Here is a 25,822-nt window from a genome sequence, read left to right as displayed (position 1 = left end):
TTTTCCTCATCCTTTCTTATGGAAAAAAATAAAACAGTCGTTTTCTGGCTGAATCCCAGAGATTTTTTTTTTTCATAAAAACAAAAATACATACAATAAATTGTAAATGGAATATTGTATAACCATTATTTACATACAAAAAAGTTAATGCATATTAAGTGAAAAAGCAGTTATAAAACAGTATATATAATATACCATTTTTGCAGCAGAAGAAATTTATACACACACACACACACACACACACACACGTATATATATGATAGATAAAAAGCTACAAGGAATGTACAAAGTGTTAACAACCAGTATTTGTGAGTAGTGTCATTAATGGGAATAATAGTTTTCTACTGCTGCATAGCAAGTTACTACAAACTTGATGCCTAAAAAAAAATACCCATTTTTTAGCTCATAGTTCTGTGGATCAGAGTCCAACAAGTTATGGTTGGGTTTTCTGCGTACGTTATCAGACTAAAATCAAGGTGTCAGCCAAGCTAAATTCTCATCTGGAAGGTCTGGAGGAAAAGTCACTTCCAAGTTCATTCTTGTTGACAGAATCTAGTTCCTTGCAGTAGTAGGACCAAAGTCCCATTTCCTTTCTGGTGGTCAGCCAGAGTCCACTCTCAGCTCCTAGACACCACCTGCATATCTTGCCATATGGCCCTTTCCATCTTCAAGTCAGCAATGATACATTGACATCCTTCTCCTGCTTTAAATCTCTGACTTCATATCCTGCAAACGGCCAGAGAAAAAAAAACTGCTTTTTAAAGGTTTGAGCCTTTGAAAAGACAATCTTCCGATCTTAAGGTCAATTGATTTGGAACCGTAATTACATCTGCAAAATCCCTTTGCACCAATACTTCTTGACTGTTTGAATCACTAGGAGAAGGTATGTGTATACCAGAGGCTAGGAATTTGGGGGGAACTATCTCAGAATTCTGCCTGCCACAATGGGTGATCTTTATTTTTTTTCACACATCAAACATACGATATTTCACGGGGTTTTGTTTCCTGATTTTTGGGTTTTGTTTTTAAGCTATATTTTGAACTCTTTATCCTAACAAATGTTAGATGTTTATGGATCTGCTTGGCTTATTTTATTTTTCTTGGCCTGACCACCGTATCTTCTTTATTTTTAGAAGCTATAAAATTCTAGACTAAGATAGACAGGCACTTGATACCTAGTCTCAGTTAACTCCTAAGCAGCTGTGGAACCTCAAGAAAATGATGATATGTCTCAGTGTTCCTAAGCTTTTCAAAAGAAGTCTAAGAATTAAAGTGGGATCATATATAATGTACTGGTTAAAATCATAGGATGTCATCCTGGTTATACATTTAGTGCATGTATAACTTGGGCAAGTTACTTGGCCTCTATGCCTCAGTTGTTTTTTTTTCAATCTAGAAAATGGAGGAAATAGTAAAGTAGTGCCTGTTTCAGAGGTTTGTGGGAGGATTAAATGACTGTGTGTGTGTGTGTGTGTGTGTGTGTGTGTGTATTAGAGTGGTGCCCAACATCTGATGAGGATTCAGTAAATGTTACTCTCTGTAATTGTTCTTGTTCTTGTTATTACTTAGGGATGAAATGAATTTTACTTATCCGAAAGTCTGAAGACTTCATCCTGACTTTTCTATTAACCTGAAGCGTGATCTTAGACAAGTCGTGAAAATGTTTTAGCATTCTTTTTTTCATCCATAAAAGTATAAATTTGGACTAGATTAGCACTGTGGCTCCTAAAAGTTAAGCTGATATAGTTGTTAGTGTTTCTTAGATAATAATGACATTAAAACCATTACAAATAATAAATCCAATAAGGTATCTGGATACAAAAATAATACAGAAATGTCACTAATCTTTTATGTACAAACACCAGTTGGAAGAGTCAGTGCTTGTATATAATGACTCCCATTATAGGGGGAGGTCAGTCTCTGTGGAATAGAGACTTAATTCACTGCTATAATGGCAACATCTAACACAGTCCACATAATAGAAGTGGACTTTTGTCCACTTTATAAAGTGAATGTTCTCACGGAATTCTCAAGCTAGTGGGGAAGGCAGACAAGTAAGCCATTACAGTACACTGTGGTGAGTCCTATGGTATAAGGAAAAGTGCTAAGTACTGCAAGTATTTCTGTTGAATTTTAGAGTTTCTGTGTTCTGCTTTTGCCCTCTTCAGCTCTGTTAGAACAAGGCAATAAACTACGTAATGCAATGGTGATTTCTGCAATGAAATCAAGCCCAGATACTAGCATGTTGTTGGATGAAGTTCATCCTCCTTTGAAGGAAGATTTTCTTAGAGCATCAACACAGTAAGTAACAGGACAAACATGAACCCAACAATTCATTTCTTAATAGTTCTTAACATGTGTTTTTTGTCAAGTTATGGACTAAATAATTTTGGAAATTTTCAGCAAGTAAAGAAGCCTAAATAAGGAGTTAAGAAACTCAGAATCTCGACCTAGCACTAACACTTGCTAAATATGTAAATGGCTAAATTCTTTGCTCCCTCTGAACCAGCATGCTTGTGTGTAAAATGGGGATGTTCTCTCCTCTCTCTGTTATAGAAACGAAATGAGATTCTAACGTAGAAAAGGGCTTTGTAAATTGTGAAGTTTTATATATATTTAAGGTAATTAAGGCCTGAAGTATGTTAAATTTTCCATGTTGAACCATCTCCATGTATATCTCTTAGCTTAATTCTGATTTAAATTTTTCCCATGAGCTAGCCACTGAGAAAGTATTTTTTTCATACCTTAGGATTAAAGCCTTATCTAGGAATCAATTTAAAGAACACATTGAAGATCCTCTCCTCCCTCCAGCAGAGAATACATTTTGGAATCATGACACAAAAGCTGATACCAGAGCCATACAGCTGCTATTGGGCAGGTAAGAACTCTTAACTAGCTTTCTTCCTTGTAAATTCTTCCTCTAACTGTACGTTGTTAACAGACTCACCTTCCTAAGGCAACATTTCCTTAGAATATCCAAGTCATTCCCTTGGTTATTCATTGCATACAAAATAAAAATTGTTATTCATTACCTACTAAATAAAAATCTAGTCTTCAGCCTTCTATTATTAGCTTCACTTACAGAATGGTCTCCAATTCACCTTTCCATTCTTCTCATCTTTCTCCAGTACCAGTGTTAGAAGGATATAACAGTATGAAAAGAGTATGAATTTTAGAGCACACACAAGTTGAAATTTGGGGTCTGTCTCTTATTATCTATATGGCCTGCACAATTAGGCAGGAAAAAAATAAAAGGGATCCAAATTGAAAAGGAAGAAGTAAAACTAACTCTATTCACAGGTGACATGACCTGGTATGTAGAAAATCCTAAAGAATCCACAAAAAACTGTTAGAACTAATACATATAGGAAGGTTGCAAGATATAAAATCAGTATACAAAAATTAATTGTACATCTATATACTTGTGGTGAACAATACAAAAATAAAATTAAGAAGCAATTCCATTTACAATAGCATTGTTAAGAATGAAATACTTAGGAATAACTTTAACTGAAAAAGTAAAATAAACTCTGAAAACTGCAGAACATTGTTTAAAGAAATTAAAGGTCTAAATAAATGAAAAAAATCCCATGTTCATGATTTAATGCAATTTCAATCAAAATCGCAGCTGACTTCTTTGTAGAAATTGATAAGCTGATTCCAAAATTACTGTGAAATTGTAAGGAACCCAGACTAGCCAAAACAATGTCAAAAAAGAAATAGGAGAATTCACACTTCCCTATTTTAAAACTTACTACTTTTTTTTGGCATTTTTAAAAAATTGAATATAGTCGGTTTACAATGATGTGTTAATTTCTGGTGTACAGCATGGTGATTCAGTTGGGTGTATGTATATATATGTGTGTGTACATATATATATATATATTCCTTTTCATATTGTTTTTCATTATAGGCTATTACAAGGTATTGAATTGAGTTCCCTGTGCTATAAAGTAGGCCCTTATTATTTGCCTATTTTATATATGGTAATTAGTATCTGCAAATCCTGAACTCTAAATTTATCCCTCCACCCTTCCCTTTCCCCGCTGGTAACCATAAGTTTGTTTTCTATGTCTGTGAGTCTGTTTCTGTTTTGTACATAAGTTCATTTGTGTCACTTTTTTAGATTCCACGTATAAGTGATATCATATGGTATTTCTCTTTCTGGCTTCACTCAGAATGACAATCTCAGGTCCATCCACGTCGCTGCAAATGGCACATCATCTGCAAATACTCTTTCCCATTCTGTAGGTTGGCTTTTCATTCTATTTATGGTTCCCTTTGCTATGCAAAAGCTTATGAGTTTAATTAAGCCCTGTTTGTTTATTTTTGCTTTTATTTGCTTTTATTGCCTGGGTAGACTGCCCTAGAAGAACATTGCTACGATTTATATTGGAAAATGAAAATATAAGTCCACACAGAAATATGTACATGATATTCCATAGTCATAATAGTAAAAAATATCCAACGATTAGTGGATTTTTTTTAACATTTTTTATTGATTTATAATCATTTTACAATGTTGTGTCAAATTCCAGTGTAGAGCACAATTTTTCAGTTATACGTGAACATATATATATATATTGTCACATTTTTTTCTCTGTGAGCTATCATAAGATCTTATGTATATTTCCCTGTGCTATATAATCTTGTTTATCTATTCTACAATTTTGAAATCCCGTCTACCCCTTCCCACCCTCCGCCCCCTTGGCAACCACAAGTTTGTATTCTATGTCTATGAGTCTGTTTCTGTTTTGTATTTGATTAGTGGATTTTTTTTAAGTGGTATATCCATACAGTGTAGTATTATTTGGTCATAAAAAGGAATAAAGTACTAGTAACATGCTGCAGCATGGATGAATCTTGAAAACAGCATGCATGCATACTAAATAAAAGAAGTCAGTCACAAAAGAGTAAATATTTTATGATTACATTTATATGAAATGTACAAAATAGGCAAATCTGTGGAGTCAGAAAGTAGATTAGTGGTTCCTGAGAGCTGATGTGATGGAGGGCAAAGCACATGAACCCCACATCCAGCAGTCTGAACTTTTTTTTTTTTTAACATTTTCTATTGATTTATAATCATTTTACAATGTTGTGTCAAATTCCAGTGTAGAGCACAATTTTTCAGTTATACATGAACATATATATATTCATTGTCATAGCACTCTGAACTTTTAAGACTCCCACTAGAGAGATGGGCTCCCCAAATACCTAACTCTGAAAGCCAATGGGGCTGGTATCCAGGAGACTCACAAGACAATAGCAAGCAAAGAACTAATTCTTTACTGCAGGAGAGCACTCTTCTCAAACCATGACTATCCCCCAGGGCTTGGTGAAGAAGGAGCAGCCAAATTAGCTATCTCCCAGTCTTTCCCTGAAGAAGGTTTATCTGCATACTTTAAAAGCTACTGCCTGAGGGCCAGCCTTCTAATTAAGCAGGCATCTAGAGGCTCACTACAGTCATCTCCAGAGAATATGGAAGCTGCTAGACACCTCCCATGCCATCTCTCCCAAGCCTTCTCCAGTAATAAAATCAAGTTACCAGTCTCTCTGGAGGGAGCTTATATACACATCTGATGCCCCAGGTTTTACAGCAGCCACCAAAAAATAGGCCACCAGATTGCCTAGCTCTAACAACCAACAAAACTTGCATTGATGAGCTCCACAGGAATACAGCAGACAGTTCTCAATGGGTGCAGGAGCACGCCCACCATCAGAGCTATATACCTGGACCCAGCACAGAGGAAGCAGGCAGAAACACCCATCTCCCAGTTTCTCCCTGGAAAGTGCTGCTGCTGTGGATTCAGCTTCTAATCAGCCTACATCTAGGTGTTGACTATAATCCTCCCCTTTGGGACACTGATGGGTCTTAGTACACCCTCAACTACTGGGAGCCACTAAGAACAAAGTATTAGACAATCACAAAAGCTTATGAGACAACTAGGATCTTGGGCTGGGCTGCTCAGTGAGGTTCATCTCCTACACAAGACCATTCTGTGAAGACTTGAGATAGGTGACTGTTTTATCTAATAAGCAGAAACCAACACAGAAAGTCAAGGAAAATGGAGAAACAGAGGAATATGGTCCAAACAAAAGGACAGGATAAAAATCCAGAAACATATCTTAATGAAGCAGAGTTAAGTAATTTACCTGACAGAAAGTTAAAAATAATGGTCATAAAGATGCTCACTGAGATCAGGAGAACAATGCATGAACCAAGTGAGAATTTCAATAAGAATTTCAAACTTATTCAAAGAAATACTGGCTGAAAACTTCCCTAACCTGGGGAAAGAAACAGACATGCAGATCCAGGAAGCCCAGAGAGTTCCAAACAAGATAAATCAAAGGAGACCCACAGTAAGCCCTGTTATAATTAAACTGTCAAGTTACAAGGAAAGTATCTTAAAAACAGCAAGAGGAAAGCAACTTGTTATGGACTAGGGAACCCCTATAAGATTATTAGCAAGTTTTTCAGCAGAAACTTTGCAGGCCAGAAGGGAGTAGGCTGTTATATTAAGTACTGAAAGAAAAGAACAGCTAACCAAGAATACTCTACCTGCCAAAGTTGTCCTTCAGAATTAAGGAGAGAAAGAATTTTCCAGACAGACAAAAGCTGAAGGAGTTCCTCACCATTAGATCAGCCTTACATGCAGTGTTAAAGGGAGTTCTTCAAACTGAAATGGAAGGGCACTAATTAGTAACAGGGAAACATATGAAAGTATAAAACTCACTGGTAAAGGTAAATCTATAGTTAAATTCAGAATGCTCTATTATTCTAATGATGGCAGATAAATTACTTATAAATCTAGTAAGAAGGTTAAAAGACAAAAATGTAAGTAAATATAACCACAATAATTTCTTAGTAGATATACAATGTAAAAGATGCAGATTGTGAAATCAAAAAAATTTTAATGTGGGTGTGAGAGAGCTCTGGTATGTGTTCAAAGTTACATTATCACCTTAAAATAGATTGTTATGTTTTATATAAACCTCATGGTAACCCCAAGGCAAAAGCCTATAGTAGATATGCTGAGGAGAAAGTGAAAGGAATCAAAACATACCACTACAGAAAATCATCAGATCACAAAGGGAGAGAGTAAGAAAGGGACAAAAGAACTACAGATCAACCAAGAAGCAATTAACAAGATGGTAACAGTAAGTTCATACCTATCAATAATTACTTTAAATGCAAATGGGCTAAATTCTCCAATTATAAGACAGAGTAGCTGAACAGATTGAAAACAAGACCCAACTATGTGCTGCCTACAGGAGACTCACTTCAGCTTTAAGAATCCCTACAAAGCTCAAAGTGAAGAAATATGAAAGATGTTCCATGCAAGTGGAAACCAAAAGAGAGTAGGGAGTACCTGTTCTTATATCAGACAAAATAGTCTTTAAGCCAACTGTAGCAAGATCAAGGAGGTCATTATATAATGATAGTTGGCCAATTCATCAAGAGGCTATAACAATTGTAAATATTTGTGTACCCACCAAAGCACCAGCTAAATACAAAAAGAAAATATTAGTGGGTCTGTAGGGTGAAATAAACAACAATACAGAGGACTTCAACAACGAATAGATCATCCAAACAGAAAATCAATAAGGAAAGATTGGACTCAAATGACACATTAGATCAGATGTACCTTATAAACATACACAAAATATTCCATCTAACGACAGCAGAACACATATTCTTCTCAAGCACACATGGAACATTCTCCAGGATGGATCATATGTTAGGCTACAAAACAAGTCTTAATAAATTTAAGAAGATTGAAATATCAAGCATCTTTTTGGATTACAATGGTATGAAACTAAAAATCAATACAAAAAACAAAAAAACCTATAAAATTCACAAATATGTAGAGATTAAACAGCAGGCCCCTGAGCAACCAATGAACAAAGAAGAAATCAAAAGAGAAAAAAATATCATTTAAGACAAAGAGAAGTAGAAACATAACATACCAAAGCTTATGGGATACAACAAAATCATATCTAGGAGGGAATTTTATAGCAACAAATATGTGCATTAAGAAATAAGATCTCAAGTGAAAAAAAATAACTCTACACCTCAAGGAACTAGAAAAAGAATAAACTAGCCCAAAGTTAGCAGAAGGAAAGAAATAGCAAAGATCAGAGTGGAAATAAATGAAATAGAGACTAAAAAGACCTAAATAGAAAAGATCAGTGAAACTAAAAGCTGTTTTTTTCAAAAGATAAAATAGACATGCCATTAGCTAGACTTACCAAGACAAAAAGAAAGAGGATTAATAGGAGACATTATAACTGATACCACAGAAATACAAGGAATCATAAGAATGTTTGTGGATGACAGGAAACACTAAAGTCTGCCAGAAACTGTTGGAACTAATCAATGAATTCAGTAAAGTTGCAAGGTGCAAAATAAATATACAAAATTCAATTTTGTTCCTATACACAAACAGTGAACTATCAGAGAAATTAGGAGAACAGTCCATTTACAATAGCATCAAAAAAATCAAATTAGGTATAAATTTAAACAGGGAGGTGAATTTTTCATCTGTACACTGAAAACTGTAAGACGTTGATAAAAGAAATTGAAAAGAACACAAATAAATGGACAGATATTCCATGTTCATGGATTAAGAGTTAATATTGTTAAAATGTCCGTTTGACACCAAGGCAACAAAAGCAAAAATAAGTAAGTGGGACTACATGAAACTGAAAAGCTTTTGCATAGCAAAGAAAACCGCTGACAAAATGCAAAAGCAGCATTGGGAATGATAGCAAATATTTGTAAACCACATATCTGATAGGGAATTAATATCCAAAATATACCAAGGAACTCATACAAATCAATAGTCTTAAAAAAACAGCCCAGTTAAAAAATGGGCAAAGGACCTAAATAGACTTTTTTTCCAAAGAAGATATACAAATGGCCAATAGGTACATTAAAATGTGCTCAACATCACTAATCAGGGAAATGCAAATCAAAACCACAATGAGATACCATCTCACACAGATTAGGATGTCTGTTACCAAAAAGAAAAGAGATAATAAATGCTGGTGAGGATTTGGAGAAAAAGAAAACTCTTGTACACTGTTGGTGGGAATGTAAAGTGATACAGTCACTGTGGAAAACAGTGTGAAGATTCCTCAAGAAATTAATGAAACTGCCATATGACCCAGCAATCCCAATTCTGGGTATGTATCCAAAGGAAATTAAATCATTATCTTAAAGGGATACTCCCCTGTTCATTGCAGCCTTATACATAATAGCCAAGGTATGGAAACAACCTAAGTGCCTATCATGGATGACTGGATCAAGAAAATGTGGTATAATATATAAACAATGGAATATTCAGCCTCAAAAGAGAAAGAAATTTTGTCAGTTGTGACAACATGGATAAACCTGGAGAGCATTGTGCTAAGTGGAATAAGCTAGACAGAGAAAGACACATACTGCATGGTATCGCTTATATGTGGAATCAAAAATAAAGTCAAATGTATTGAAATAGATTGTAAAAAAGTCATTTCTGGGGGTTGGAGGAAACAAAGGGAGGTTGGTGAAAGGGTACAAACTTTCAGTTATAAGATGAATAAGGTCCGAGGAGCTAATGTGTATGAAATAGGTACCTATAGTTGATAACACCGTATTGCATAACTGAAATTTGCTCAGAGAGTAGAACTTAAATGTTCTCACAAAAAAAAAAAAGAAGGAAGAGGAATGGAAATATGTGAGGTGATGGATGAGTAACTCCGTGAGAGGAATCCTTTCACAATGTATATCAAATCATCATATTGTACACTTTTAATATGTTATGATTTTATTTATCAATTATACTTCCATAAAGCTGGAAACAAAGGCTTTTTTACCTACTCCATAGAAGACAGTGGAGAATTGCTTTCAGAATTCTGAAAATTCTTAATTTTTGTTTAACTTTTTTTTTTTAATGGAGGTACTGGGGATTGAACCCAGGACCTCTTGCATACTAAGCATGTACTCTACCATTGAGCTATACCCTTCCCCGTTGAAAATTCTTAATTTTTGAACTCAGATTCCATTCCCAATCAAACTGTCAAACATGTGTGAAGGTAGAGTAAAAATATCTTCATATATCCAGGGTCTCAAAAGATTGCCTCTCTTGCACTAGTTCTTAGGAAATCACAGGATATCCTCTACCACAAGGAGAATATAGGAAGAAAGAGTAAGGCATGGAGTTCGCGAAGTAGGGGATCTAACACAGAAGAAAGAGAAAAGGAGGTTTAAGATCTGTGTCATGTTTAGAAAGCAAACACTCCTTATGGGGAGCAAGACAGGACTTCAGTAGGAATATTTCTAAGGAAGGAAGAGGGTAGGTGGAAACATTTCTCCTGTGTTTGACCAAATTGAGAGGGAATTTTCTGTTCTCTTGGAGAGTTCAGTAGTAAAATACTGATAGGCACATAAAAAACTAAGTAAATGAAAATTAAGGCAGTTACTAAAATAAGGAAAACTAGAAGTTGGATAAGAAAGTGTAGTAAATTATACTTGGCTCTGATATGATGTTAACCCTGTACGTTAACAACAAAAAATTGTAAATTGAGAAGATGGGGAAGTGAAATCTGTGTCCAAGAGTAATGGTATAAATGGTATAAATGAGGATTTTTTCATTTTTCATTATAGAAAGTCCATAGAAAAGTGAAAAATCAGAAAATAGCAGTACATATGTTACTTAGAAATATGAAGGTAAATACCAAAAGAAACACCCTAAGGAGGCAGGTAGCTACTGTTCTTTATTATGTCTTGTAATCCGATTTGACTTTTAAAATAGGTGCATTTATTCTTTGATTAAAAAATGTTTAAGAAGAAAAAAAAGGAAAGTGCTCAGGGTGGGCTTGTCTTGTAGCCGAAGAACACAGGCAAATTCTAGCCTCTTCCCCCCATTTTTTTTTAGCTTCCATGTCTCCTGCCCTCCCAACAGGAACCCCGGCCTCTGGCCTGTGCCAAGTAGCTCTGACCTCTCCAGGTTTCTGATTATAAGTATGTACCAAATACTGCATGTAGGGAAATGGGGTGCCTTTTTATGTGTCATAGACAGAAGAATGAACTCAAAGAAATGTTAATTTGAAAAAAAAAGTAAAAAGTGGAGGACTGTATAATGAATGGTGGAGATCTTCATAACTTTAAGGGTGTGCAAAGCAGGGGGGAAAAGCAAGCAAATGAGTTGCGGGGGACCATAATTGGCAAATGAGAATTTTGTAGAATATACCAAGAAGTAGTGCTTCAAAATGGAGCAGTGCTCAGAAGCTGCAGGGAAGCCATGTGGGTTGGAAAGTTGTTACCTGGGTTTTGGCAGTTAGGAAGTTCCAACCTTTAAGAGAGAGATTACTATAGATCAGTGGTTCTCAACTGGGGGGCAGTTCTCCCCTGCATCCCACCCCTTGGAACATTTGGTAATGTCTGGAGATATTTTGTCACAACAAGGGGAATGCTACTGGCATCTGATGAGTAGAATCCAGGGATCCAAAATACACAGGATAGAGCCCAGTGACAAAGGATTCTCTCACCCAACTTGTCAGTAGTGCTGAGGTTGAGAAACCCTACTATAGAATAAGAAAAGGTGAAGAAAGGAACATTTATTGAACATCATTTGTTCTAAGAAATGTAGGAACATGATCTAATGTGAAGGTAGTGATCATGTATTATTTTCTTGAGAAATTAAAGAAGGGAAAAAAGTATAGCAGCTAGCTTGAAAGCGAAGCAAAGTTGAAAGAATTCATAATTGAAATGCTTAGCACAGTGCTTGGTTCATATTAAATATTGAATAAATATTGCTTTTATTATGTTCATTATGAATTAATAAGTTCACTAACAGATGTTGATTAAACGCTCGTTACTATAGGAGAAACAAAAATGAATGAAATATACACATATTTGTATGCATATCTTATTAGTTTACAAATTCTTTATAAGTAGAGTATCTGTTTTACTCATTTCTCTATCTCACGTAGAATTAAATCTTGCCATAATTAACCTAAATACACATATTTTTGCTTAATGGAAGAAGGCATATTTATGAATTAGCCATTCTTCACAAAAAATATATATATATAACATTGAACTCTTTGAATTATGGTTAATTGTTTACGTTTTTTCCCTCCCTCCTAGACCATAAGTGGCACAAGAATAGACAAGTTAGCTTAGTCATCTCTGTATCATTCAGGACCTAACACCATGCCTGGCACATAATAGGTACCCAGTAAAATGTTTGTTAAATAAATGAGTGAGATCACAATCAGTGTCAGTAATGTATTTTCTTAACAGTAGCTGTTGACATCCCAGAGGAGGGGGAATGTAATATGAAACTATTTATCAGATAACCTTCTGTTTAATGTGAGACTTCTGTTTAACATATTTTCTTCCATGTTTAGAACCTTAGAAAATTTACCAAAAAAAAGAATAGCTCAGCAGAAACTTCTTTTAAAGTCCTACTTTGTTTTTCTTATCTCTGCAGTGCTGAATTATCCCAAGGTCGTTACTGGGACGGGCTAGGCTCTCCTCCAGATTCCCCATCTCCTGGCAGTGATGTGTATTGCAGCAGTGAACCCAATGACCCTCAGTATGACCAGAGTCTCCTGGAGAACTTATTTTACACAGCACCTGTAAGTCATTGAATCTGAAGCCTTAGGAATTGGAGAACAAGAGTATTAATGATATTAGTAGGTGCAGACATGTTACCACTTGCCAGACAGAAAGCTATCCATTTTACATGCCTTATCTTCTCTAATTATAATGACAATCTGAAGAGGAGAGTGTCATCTCATTTTATAAATGAGGAGACAAGCCTAGTAAGATTAAATATTTTGCCTAAGGACACATAGCAAGTGTCAGTGCTAGGATTCAAATTCAAGTTTACCTGAGTTCAAAGCCTATGGTCTTAATTAATATACTATATGGCTTCCTTAGAACTCTTTTAAGGAAGAGCTAATGCAGGTATACCCTCAGAACCACCCTTGACTGGTATCTGGTTCTAGAAACACCTCTACTCACAGGGGACAAATACCTCTACTGACCCTTAAGACAAAGCATTCTCTTTTCAGGCAGTTTTAGTGTTTTCAAAGTTCTTATATAAAGATATATGTTCTAGTCATTGGTTTAGCATCTTCTACAGTATATACAGAATGAGTTCAACCCCTGTTTCACAAATAATCATTTATATTTGTGAAGATTGCTGTCATACTCCCAATTTTCTTTTTCTCCAGGTCAGCAGTGACAACTGAAATGCAATGTAGTTTATACCAGCTCAATGGAAAGACAGTGAGAGCTACCAGGGTTCAGAGGAAGCAGGGAGTGCTTTTACATGAGATTGTCAGGAAAGAATATCATTAGGAATAAGAGATTTTAACTGACACTTGAGAAAGTGTTCAGAGAGATAGAGAAGGGAAATGAAATGGGAATAGAAAGAAGAACTTGTCAAGGAAGTGGTTTGTGTGCTGCAGGGAGTCTAATTTGACTGGGTAAGAACTTGTGTGGAAGGGAAGTTGTTGATGAGGCAGGCTAGCACATTGTAATTAGTCTGGGAAAGCCTTGGAATGTCAGGTGAGGAGAAAACAACATGACTGAAATAGTGTTTCAGGAAGGTTAATCTGGCAGTGACCCAGGGGACCAACTAGGGGAGAGTAACTGGAGCAGGTAGGAAGGCACTGGGTTATTGGAGGTGTGAGAGAGAGGGAGGGAGGGAGCGCCAGAATGAGAGTGGCAACAGCGGGATTGGAAAGGGGGAGATGGATTTAAAAGACATTGTAAATTGTTAGGATTTCATGACTTTCTACCTTAAAAGTCATCACTGATACTGTATTACCTGTAGGAGAAAAGGGAAAGGGAACTTACATTTATTACACATTTTCTCTGTGCCAGGGAATTTATATTATCTGTTATTTATTAAGTACTCTACCAAATGTTTTAAATTCATTATTTCATTTAATTCTTTTATTAGCCCCATGAGATAGTGTTATCTCTTTTACATATCATGAAATAAAAGCTTAGAGACGTTAATTCCTGGTAAGTAAGTGGCAGAACTAGAATTCTTACCCTAGTCTATCTGGCCAAAAACCTATGTTTTTCCCACAAGACCACACTGTCTCATAAGCCTTGAGCATGGCATTGAAATCTGGTCTTGACTTAACCATCCTAACCTCATCTCCCACTTTTGCCCTGTACCCACTAGAGACTCCATTCATACTGATTGTCTCACCACTTTACAGTCTAGCTTTTTCTGTCTCCGTATCTCTTGCTCATACTGATCTTTCTGCCTTAAATGTTGAAATGCCCTTGTACATCTGGTAAACTTCTCTTCATTCTTTAAAAATCAGCTCATCACCTCTATGAAGAAACCACCCCAGACTCCTCCAAGCAGAATTTGTTGCCTGAATGTCCACAATATCCTGCACATACCTCTATTTTAGCCCTTCTGTTGTATGATACAGTTCTTTGTGAACAAGAACATGTCTTCATTCTTTTTATTACCAGTACAACAAAGTCTTGATAGAAATTAAGTACTAGGTGAATACTTAGTAAATAAATGAATGAATGTATGCATGGTACTAAGTAATCACCCATGCTATTTGAACAAAATAATTTCAGAAAATTGTTGATTGAAAGAAGGAGTGAACAAATTGACAGTGGGAAGACCAAGGAGCTAGAATGCTCATGTCCTACCCTGGGGTCAGTGTTTGATGTTCTTAATATTGAATAACAACCACAGCTTAGAAATTGAGCATTACCTTGTGGTTTTGTTTCCTGAAATTATTAGCTTTTGAACTACCTAGTTTATGTTTACTCTTAATTTCCTTTAGGCTATGGACTCATCTAGATTTTGATTGCCTTGTCAAAACCATTTTTTTAAACTGCCACTTAAGAAAAACCTAAGAGCAAAAAGCTTTGTAATTTCACCTTGAAAAAGTTGTATTGCCTCCTAGAAGGACAGTCTGGTCATGCTTATTTAACTATTAATTTGTTACCCTTATGACAGGTCAATACATTATACACCCTGAGATGCTGAAAAAAAGGAATTTGGGGGTGATAAATGTAAAATGACTTTGGAGTAGTCTCCTGCATTTATATCAGCAAACTTTTTAAAAATTTGGAGCTAAATAACTACAATGCTATCTTTTTATTTTGCATTTTCTGGTAGTAAGGGCTGATCAGTCAATTATAGTTGCCTTTTCTCACAGTAAAATTAATTACAGGGGGCTTAGCCACCAGTTCTGCCATTAAGGAAATTTATGACATATAATAAACAGTTCATCTTAGCAAGATTAAAAGCAGAATAAATCATCAGTAGTATGGAGTGGTTAAAAAAAATAGAGTCTTCGCATCCATATAGTTAGATGATAATTGTACAGTCAGTATGCCTTAAACTGTGGTAGAAATACAGGCTCTAGAACTCATGGAGATCAAGATCCACCTTTACTGCTTACACCTGTGGATCATAAACAACGTTGCCTAACTTCTCGTAACGTAGCTTTCCTTTTCTTGTAAAAATTGAGATAAAGACACCTTATAAGAATATAGTAAGTATTGGAAATACACATGGAGCATTTAACATAGTACCAGATACATAGTAGGTGGTCAGTAAACTGTGATTGTTAATATTATTGAGAATGTGAACAAGGAATCTGTTTTCATTTATTTCCTTTGAACTGAACTTGTAGGTTATTTTTGTGAACTTCAGATTCTTTTTGTATAAGCAGGAGAAATGCCAAATTATCTCCCTGGTGTCAGTTGTCTCTTCAAGAGACATATATGTACAGAGACTAATTTGATTACTACTTTTAGAGAAATGTTTTTATTGCCACTATCCTCAAAGCAGTTATCTTTTAGTGCCTCTCTTTTTGTTTCTTCTCCCCATAGAAATCTGATACGAGCATCAGTGATGTCTTCAGTGAAAATGATGATGTTGTCGTTGTCCCTTCTAAAAAAATGAGCCAGTCAAAAGCTCTTGCCAGATCTCCTAAGATTCTGGAGTCAAATGATTATAAGTTGAAGAAAAGGGCAGTGGGCAAGAAAAATAGGTGAGCTTCTCTAGGAATGCTTGGCTAGAGGCAAAAGAAAAGATCTCAAGTAAAACGACCTGTGTTTGCCCAACACCATCAGACTGGTTAAATGAGTTACAGTAATTCGTTAAGTATTGTAGTCCTTAAAAATGTAATAACATGAAAAGATGGATATGATAAAATGGTTAAGGAAGTAAACAGAATTCTAGGTTGTATGTGTGCTCTATTACACTTATGTAGAAAATACGCATAAAGAAAGTAAATGAAAAAAATACACAAAAGTGTAGTTATGTTTAAGTAGTGCATAACTGAAGTAAAGTCTGTTACATCAGTTTCTATACTTGTGTGTGGAGATAAGCCTTTAGATTGCAAGAATGTTTTTACATTTTTTGAGATTTCTTTCACTGTAGATTAGGACCAGAATTATGATTAAAACCATCTCTCAATCCTTGATAACTTGTGAATTAGGATGCTTGCTGCCCTTCCTCTTTCCTCCTCTTGCCTGTACAAACTAGATCATTTCGTGTTTGGCTTCTGACCGTCTGCCTCACTGTCTGTATGACCTCCTTTCAGAAATTTGGTTGAACAACAGATGCTATCAGAAACTCCAGAAGATGCCCAAATGATGACACTAAGTGTGGATAGATTGGCCCTTCTGGGTAGAGCACATTCAGTCAGAATCATCATCGAAACAATGAGAGTTCCTCCAGATAGTCCTCAGGAGACCCCTGGCAAAAAAAGGTTTCCTGGGAGACCACCTAAGCTTCCAACAACAAAAAAGTGGTATGTCTCTAACATGGGAAACTAAATTTGACACTTCTGGAAAGTGTGTCTGATAATAATAGTAAATAATTGCATAATTTACAAATTGTAAAATGCTTTCATATGTGTCATTCAGTCAACAAAAATATAGTGGATCCCCCACTAGATCCCAAGCACCATGCTAAGTATCAGAATAAGGAAAACTAAGATCTCAACTCTGTTCTTACCTGCCTTACAATCAGGAGAAGAGAGAAACACTTAAATGGCTATCTATAATAGGGTTTTAGGGGCCAAAAGAGATGTTTTATATTAAAAGTGCAGTGAGGGCATAAGGAAGGGAGCCTTTAATTCTGCCTGACAAGATTAGTGAAGGCTTTGAAGAGAGGAGATTGATCCTCTGAGGACCTGAAGTTCTAAAAATAGGGCCTTGAAAGATATGTAGGATTTATCAGAGAAAAGTGGTTTATTATTTGGTTTGTTTCTTAATTATCTTGTTTTAATTTTTTAGCACCTTCTTTGTGGAATATCACTTTCCTGTGGGCTTTTCCAGAAGTGGGTCAGCAAAGACAGCTTTGATCACTGAGGTCGTTCGACTTGCATCCAGTAAAATTACAGATGGAAGTAAGAGAACCTGGTTTCTACTCCTTAGACATTTTGGCTTTGGAAGAATTTTTGAATCCTTAATTACTCATCTGATTCTCATATTATAGAGTCTTAGCAGTAGAAAGAATTTTGAAGTGAATCTATTCTAATTCCTTTACTTTATAAATGAGGAAACTGGCCCAGTGATGGTAGGACTGTCCTGATGCAAGGCAGCAAGGCAGTAACATAGCTGAGACTACAGCTCAGAACTCCTGATGCTTAGATCATGTTCTTTCTACTGTTGCCATTTTTCTTTTCTTCCCTTTATAAAAACAGCTTTATCAAGGTATAATTCACATACTATACAATTCACCCATTTGAAATGTGAAACTCAGTGATTTTTAATGTATTCAAAGGTTGTGTAACCATCACCACAATCTAACTTTAGAACATTTTCATCCCTCATAAAAGAAATCCCGAACCTACTAGCATTAACTCAATTCCTTCTTCGCCCTCTTTCGCTAAGGAACTGCTAATATACTTTCTATCTCTATCAATTTTCCCATCCTGGACATTTCATATAAATGAAATCATGCAATATATGATTTTTGTGACTGGCTTTTTTGACTTATATAGTATTTTCAACTTTCAAAATTCAAGTTGTTTTCAATATTTTGCTGTTAATAAAAAAGAATGAAATAATGCCATTTGCAGCAACATGAATGGACCTAGAGATTATCATATTATGTGAAATAAGTCAGACAGAGAAAGACAAATATCATATGGTATCACTTATATGTGGAATCTTAGAAAAATGATACAAATGAACTTATTTATAAAACAGAAATAGACTCACAGATATAGAAAAAAACTTATGGTTACCAAAGGGTAAATGAGGGAGGGATGAATGTGGAATTTGGGATTAACAGATACACACTACTATATATAAAATAGATAAACAAAAGGACCTACTGTATAGCAGTAAATAATATAGGGAATTCAGTGCCTTATAATAATCTATAATGGAAAAGAATCTGAAAAAGAATACACGTATACATATTTTGCTATAAACCTGAAACACTGTAAATCAACTATACTTTAATAAAATTTTTTATTTAAAAATTTTAAAAAGAGCATAGTTTTCATATACATCCATTTCATTCCAAAATAACAGTAATTCAAGGGGGAAAATATTTTACTATTAAAAATAGTACTTTAATACATAATCTTGCACGTGCATCATTTCTCATTTGATGTGAATATACCTAGCACAAATATTAAAAATAAATACTTATTTACCCTTAAAAATAGCACCTAAAGTACTAGAGTACATTGTTTCACTTTCCCCATCACTTTAAGGAAGAATTAGGGCATTTAAAACTTTTCATATGTTTACTTTCTGGCTGTATGCTTAAATTATCAGTAGCAATAAAAGGTGCTCTGGAGGTTTGTTCAAAGCATTCAAGAATGTATAATTGACCCTACTGACTAAAGGAAGTACGTTTGAGGAGCTTTAATGTGGTTAAACTGTTTTTATCAAACCCTAAGGCAAAGAAAAATGTTGAATTCTTTTCTCTGGTCTTCCCCCTTCTACCTCCTTCCATCTGTATTACGTGTAATGAGTTCCTTAAAACTTCTCTGAGCCTCAGGTTCCCCATCTCTAAAATTGAGATATGGTGAGGACGTGGTTCTGATATACACCAGATTCAGTTAACATAGTATCTGCAAAGGAAGAACTGCCTATATTACACAAGAGATTAATGGACAGTCAAATGGGATAATGAATGTAAAAACATTAAACTAAAATAGTATGTAACTAATAGTAGCTCACATTTATTGGGCACTAAATTATGTGCCGAAAAAGCTACTCAGTGTTTTACATACATTAATCATTTAATCCTTAAACTAAAACATGCACAGATGAGGAAAGAGGAATCTAAGGAATAAATCAATTAAGTAGGTTGTCAAAGATAACACAACTGGTTATCTTAGATATGGTAGAACTGGAATTTGAACCTAGAACTTTTTTGATTCCAAATCTTGTGTTCTGAATCGATACTGCTTCTCACGCATTATTATTATTGTTGGACACAGCAATTGAGTTCTCCCCTTGTTCTTCTGAGAAAGATAGTATGGGACATGTGGAATAAGCATCAAGCCAGGAATTGGAAGAAGAGTTCTAGTTATGGTTATTATACCACACACTTAATTGTGTGACCCTAGACAAAATGACTTTTCTTCTGTGGGCCTCTCTTCACAATAATAGAGAATGGACAAGTTATTTTGAGGATCCCTTCCAATTCCTAAGAAAGTCTTCTATGGAACGTTGTTAGCAATTTATTTACTTGAATTTCTTCCATTATTACCTTAACTTACTTATAGTGGTTAAAAAAATGAGCTTAAGAAATAGAGAATTATATGAGAAATACAATAATATAGTGCCAAAACATACTTAAGTAATAAGGAGAAATCTGAGTAGCACCAGGTTGCAATAGAGTTCTGTTCGTAGACAAAGGATTTTATACTGCCCAAAGTGCTTTTTCATCTATTACCTCAGTTGATCCTCTCAGCATACCAATGAGGTGTAGGTATGGTCTGACTTCTCTTCCCATGGTAGGATAATCAGGTAAACTGGTCTAGTGGGTGTGGGCTTGCTGGGCCCAGACCTTTTGCTCACAGTTCCTGTGGTTAGATCCAGGTAGCGAGACCCATATCCTGTCCAGGAGTACCAAGAGAAATAGAGTCAAGAATAAATATGGCAAAGCTAGAGATCAGTAGGTCAAATGGGCGGTTTGAATGAATGCCAAAGATAGTGGATTCTCTGTAACTGGGCCTTTTTATGAGTTTTTCATATCCATTTTAAGGGTCTAGAACTGAATGGATGGGAAGGTCATTTTACAGGTAATAAATTGTGTCTGACGTGGTCATTAGTAACAGATTTACTCATATAAAATGATTCTAGTCTGAAATTCCTTTTATTTAACCTGTTAAAGCCCCAAAGCAGTGAGCAAAAACTCAGATACTACCATGACTCTATCCCATTTACAGTTGCTATTATAGCAGAAACCCGCTCCTTTCCACCTGAAAGACAGATTCTGTCCTAACACTGCTAGTTAACATCAGTACTTAGAACCTTGTTCAAGTATGACAGTAGGAGTCTCTTCGTCTTCAGCCAGAAAATAAACTTACTTTCATTATTATAGTTTTTTATTCAGTTCTTCTCTTCATTTATTCCTCATTGTCCCACATCCAGCCAGCCCCCTTCTTTCATTACACTACCTGCCAACTTGTCTTTTAAAAGCACTGTCATACCTACACCCAGTAAAGTGTATGAAATGTCTCTTTACACATCCTGTGCTCATGTGCTTGACATTCATTTCTCGTGGCAAAGTAGAGCATTACAGTACTGCTTATCTTTTCTGTGCTGTACCCAGGGTTTTCTCTTTGTCTCTGTTCCTTCAGTCCTACAACCCTACTAACACTTTGGTGACTGGATTCCTGATGGAGATTTTAGTTAGATTTAAAAGCGAGGTAGGTGATATTGAGCCATAGATAGATGAGATGACTCCACTTGGGTGGTGTGATGTGTGCTTATGTGTTTGGTTCTCCTTACAGTGGTGAAATTCCAGCAGAGATTTGTGTTTCCAGTACAGTTTGGTGGCCCGATGATAGAACACTGGTGGAATTCCAATCTCACTTTCCAAATTTACACAAAGAAAACCCCACAGAAAAAGGTACTTCAAGTGCTTTTGACCTTTGTGTTACCATTTATTACACCAGGAATTTGGAGCATACTTAAAATTATATTCCTTCTTATACTAGGAATTTCTCCAGACTCAAATGACACTAATGCTTATGATTATTGTTTAGTGTTATTGTTTTAAATTTCTGTTTGGTGTTTGCTGTAGGCCAGATATTATGCTAAAGGCTCTACATGAACAACACTATCAAATTTAATCATTAAGACAACTCTGTGAATTAGGTACATTATTATCTTCAACTTACAGATGAAAAAAACCAAGATTTAGAGAAGTAACTTGTCTAAGATCACCTAAGCTAAGAAAAGACAAAGCCAGGACTCTCTTGCAAGTCTTTTGACTTGAGATCCTAGGTTCTTAACCTCTTTACTGTGCTCCCTGTTCTGAAGAGTTGACTGTTGGATATTTTGATACAGGATATTGGCCTTAATTTGAGGTTCTACTTTCTGTTTTCAGATAGAATACATAAGGTACCCAACCCATGTTCGAGTATAATGTGGATAGCAGTTTTATCAGCTGATTCCAAGATTATAAAATCTGCTTGTAACTGGTACAACAGAAATCAATAAACTATGTCATGAGCAGGTTTTACTTCAACAGAGATTAGCTTTTATAATCTTTGACCTCCCCTTTTGTATGGATAGCATGAGGAATGGTCTTGTTTTCTTTTTGTTTGTATTTTCAGGATATAAATTATACAAATTCTTTTTGGAAAATACAGCAAAAGAGGGAGACAAAGAGAAACACATAGTTCCACAACTTTAAGACAACCTCTATAAGCATTTCAGTATATTTACACTGAATTATGTAGTTAATGGCTTTTTTCTAATTATAAGGGAATTATATGTATCTTTATAGAAAAATATTTTTATAATCTTGTCACCAAGAAATAACTGTTAATATTTATGTGAATCTCTTTTATATTTTTCAAATGAATACATTTATGTATGTAAATCTCTGTATTAGGATAATTCTATATGTAATTTTTAGCCTGCTTTTTAAAAATTTGTCTTGAGGATTTTTATTCATTTTTCAAAAATATATTTAATCTTTTACACATAATTTTATAAATAGGTGAAGGTCTACTGTGTATAATTTAATACCCTATTTTTAATAAACATAACAAGTATTATTAATATTATTTCACACTTTTAGTAAACATCATTTTAATGGCTACATATTATTCCATTCTAGGAATGTGCTGCAATTAAGTTAATAATTCCTGATTATTGAATATCTAGTTATTTCTCATAGTTAAATTTTAAAATATATACATTTGTGTATGAGCTTCTTATGTATTATTATTTTAGTATAAATTCCCAGAAGTGAGATTACTGAGCTAAAGAATATGAATATTAAAAGCTTTTTATACTTATTGCTAAATTTGCTGCCCAAAATTTATTACCAGTTTATATTCTGAGCTTCAGGCATATGACAGCCTCTGTTTCTCCATAACCTTGATAGAATCAGGTATATTGTTTTGTAATTTTCCTAGCTTTAATGGCAAAAATTTGCATCACCTTAATTTTACTTTTTATTTTTAAGAGTAAAGTTGAACATTCTTCATAAAGAACTCTTAAAAATAGAAAAAGGTAATCTTCTGACTTCTTTATGACTCATGAAACCCTCTCTGATCTTCCAGGGAGAAGTGGTGAAACCCAGAATGGGAACCAAAACATGGCATAATACGGGTTTTCCAACGTAGAGTTGCCTAAGTCAAATAATTAAGCTATTGACTTCATAAAGCATGGGTTCCTTAATAAGTCATCATATGTTGTCACTTCAGTTAAAGTTCCCTGTGTCTCTTCTTTAATTTAACTTAAACTTTTTCTTCCCTTCTCCTCTCAGCCAGAAGTCATTGGCTCTGCATCGCTGCCTTTGAGAGCTGTCATTCAGTCTGAGCTGCTTTCTTTCAGTGACCAGCTTCCAGTGCAACAGGAAAATGGCCAGACTCCACTTGGCCCCCTCAGGGTATGTACATATACATTCAGGTAGTCAAGTATTTATGGAGCATGTGTTACTGGCTGGCCCTGAAAATACAGCTGTGAATAAGAAAATCAGGGTCTTACAGCTTATGTTAAAATAGGGCAACAAAAGTGCTGGGAAGGAACTAAATGGTATGATGTGATAGTGAGTACCTGAGAGGAAGTAGGAGATGGGAAGTTCTCGCTAAGGAGATGAGATTTGAAGAATGAGAGGAAGAGGCCACCAAGTAAAAAGCACAGGGAAGTTCATTCCAGAGAAGAGAATAGCACATGCAAAGGCCCTAAAGTGAGAATGGGCTTGGCTTTGTCAAGGGACAGAATGTTGCCCAGGACAGTGAGCCAAAAGGGAGAGTGGTAGAAGCTAAGACTGGACAGGCAGGTGGGAGCCGTATCGTTCAGAGCATTGTAGGTCAGAGTAAAGGGTTTACCTTTTATCCTTAGCCAGGAAAGGACAGTGAAGCATGGGAGTAACATCTGATTTACATTTTAAAAGATTACTGTGTGGAGAATAGATTGTAGAGTGCAAGAGGGAAAATATGGAATCTGTTGCATACGTCCAGAAAAGAGATGATTGATAATTTAGACTAGAGTAGTGGCAGTGAACAAGAAAGGAAGTGACTGGGTTTGGACTTGGTGGAATGAATTCTAATGTGTAATGCATTGGAGAGAGGATTTTTTCCTTTTATTCAGAACTATCAATTTCTTAAGTGGAAGTTTTGTTTAATTTTTTAGAGCTTGCCCTAATCATTTTTAATTGAATTATAGTTGGGGTACAATATTATATGTTATTGATGTGCAAAATAGTGATTCACAATTTTTAAAGGTTATATTCCATTTATAGTTGTTATAAAATATTGGCTGTATTCCCTGTGCTGTACAATATATCCTTGTTGTTTTATATATAATAGTTTGTACCTCTTAATCTGCTACCTCTGTATTGCCCCTCCCCTCTTCCTTCTCCCAGCTGGTAACCACTGATTTGTTCTGTCTGTGAGTCTGTTTCTTTTTTGTTATATTCACTAGCTTGTATTTTTCTAGATTCCACATATGGGTGATATCATACAGTATTTGTCTTTCTCCATCTAACTTATTCATTTAACATAATACCCTCCAAGTCCATCCATGTTGTTGCAAATGGCAGAATTTTTTATTCTTTTTTATGGCTGAGTAGTATTCTTGTGTGTGTGTGTGTGTGTGTATACACCATATCTTCTTTATCCATTCATCTGTTGATGGACATTTAGGTTGATTCCATATCTTGGCAATTATAAATAATGCTGCTATGAACATTGGAGTTTGTATATCTTTTCGAATTAGTGTTTTTGTTTCTTTCAGATGTATACCCATGAGTAGACTTGCTGGGTCATATAGTAGTTCTATTCTTAGTTTTCTGAGAGACCACCATATTGTTTTCCACAGTGACTGCACCAATTTACATTCCCATTAGGTAAAAGAATCTGAACAGGACAGCTTTGTCCTGTTGTCCTGGCAAGCTTTTAAAATTGTCACAACTATACCTAAAACATTTCATAGCTCGTCATCACCCAAAGGGTAAAATTGGTCCCACTGTATGGCCCCAACCTACCACTGCAGCCTTCTCTCTTGCAGCTTCCCTAGCAGGAACCATATCAAATTATGTAAAGAATTCCTAGGATATTGTGCTGGTTTTTACGTCCATGCTTTTGTTCTTGATTTTCATACTGCTTCCTCTTCTTGAAAGCCCTCTCTGCCCTCTTCCTGGCCTTCTTAGTAATAGACATCACCTAATTTTAAAGACTTGCTTATCATTGCAAAATATTAATAAGATCACGTTACTCTTCCACTACCAAAGTTTTATTTTTTTGCTTTCCTAGTTCATTCTGGACTGCAAGAGTTATAATCAGAAAGAGGCAATAAATAGAACTGATGGGCTAGAATTTTTTTTCTATCCTGGTTCTGTTGAGAAGAGTACTGTCTAGATTGCTGTCTTTTTTCAATAGAAGAAAAGAACTTTGCTGTGGGTTTTAAATGAAAGGAACAGCAAGTGCCCTTTATCTCTAGTAATTCAGTCTCATAATAGTGACCACTTTCGTTCTTCATCATTTACCCTGCATCCTTTTTAACTTTGTAACATTTTAAACTTTTAAACATAACTTCAAAGTTAGAGAAAAATTACAAAAATAGTAAGAAAAAACTCACATTCTCTTTACCTGGTCTCAGCAATTATTAGCATTTGTCGTTTTTGCCTTCTAATTATCTGCCTCTTCTCTTTTTCTCCCTCTTTCTTTCTGTCTCCCTCTCCTCTCTTTCTTTGTATACACATACACCCATAATTTTTTTCTGAACTATTTGAGACTGTATTACAGACATTATGCCTCTTCCTCCTAAATTCTTGTATTTCCTAAAAACAAAAGCAATATCATACATAATGCTGTACAGTTACAAAAATCAATTTAACAGCATTACTATATCCTATCTATAGTCCATATTCAAATTTTACCACTTGTGCTAATATTTCTCTTTGTAGCAGTTTAGTTTTGCAGTCCAAGACCATCCATTGCATTTAAATGTCATATCTCTCTAATCCCCTTTAGTCTGGAACAGTTCTGCAGCCCTTCTTTGTCTTTTCAGTACTTTGATCTTTTTTGAAAAGTAAGACCAACTGGTCTGGACTCTGTAGAATGTCCTCCATTGGAGTTTATCTGCACTTATCACTATGATTAAAAGAATATG

At 35.3% G+C, this 25,822-nt stretch overlaps 1 protein-coding gene across 4 annotated transcripts in view; it reads left to right on the top strand.

Annotated features, from left to right (window-relative positions):
- Positions 1 to 25,822, top strand: part of C2CD3 (C2 domain containing 3 centriole elongation regulator) — a 107,933-nt gene that overhangs the window by 17,683 nt on the left and 64,428 nt on the right. For all 4 annotated transcript variants that reach the window (XR_004323351.1, XM_032489333.1, XM_032489334.1 and 1 more), the window contains 8 exons: positions 2,169 to 2,301; positions 2,750 to 2,878; positions 12,483 to 12,630; positions 15,881 to 16,041; positions 16,597 to 16,806; positions 17,294 to 17,406; positions 20,983 to 21,101; positions 22,974 to 23,096. Coding sequence is in view for 3 of the 4 variants with exons in the window: in XM_032489333.1 (XP_032345224.1) it covers positions 2,169 to 2,301; positions 2,750 to 2,878; positions 12,483 to 12,630; positions 15,881 to 16,041; positions 16,597 to 16,806; positions 17,294 to 17,406; positions 20,983 to 21,101; positions 22,974 to 23,096 (1,136 nt within the window). In the remaining variant the exon portion in view is untranslated. The remainder of the gene's footprint in view (positions 1 to 2,168; positions 2,302 to 2,749; positions 2,879 to 12,482; positions 12,631 to 15,880; positions 16,042 to 16,596; positions 16,807 to 17,293; positions 17,407 to 20,982; positions 21,102 to 22,973; positions 23,097 to 25,822) is intronic.

The sequence above is a fragment of the Camelus ferus genome, chromosome 10 (genome assembly GCF_009834535.1).
Source record: "Camelus ferus isolate YT-003-E chromosome 10, BCGSAC_Cfer_1.0, whole genome shotgun sequence".
Taxonomy (NCBI): domain Eukaryota; kingdom Metazoa; phylum Chordata; class Mammalia; order Artiodactyla; family Camelidae; genus Camelus; species Camelus ferus.
The sequence above is the reverse complement of the archived record's forward strand: the minus strand, read 5'-3'. Positions and strand labels throughout refer to the sequence as shown.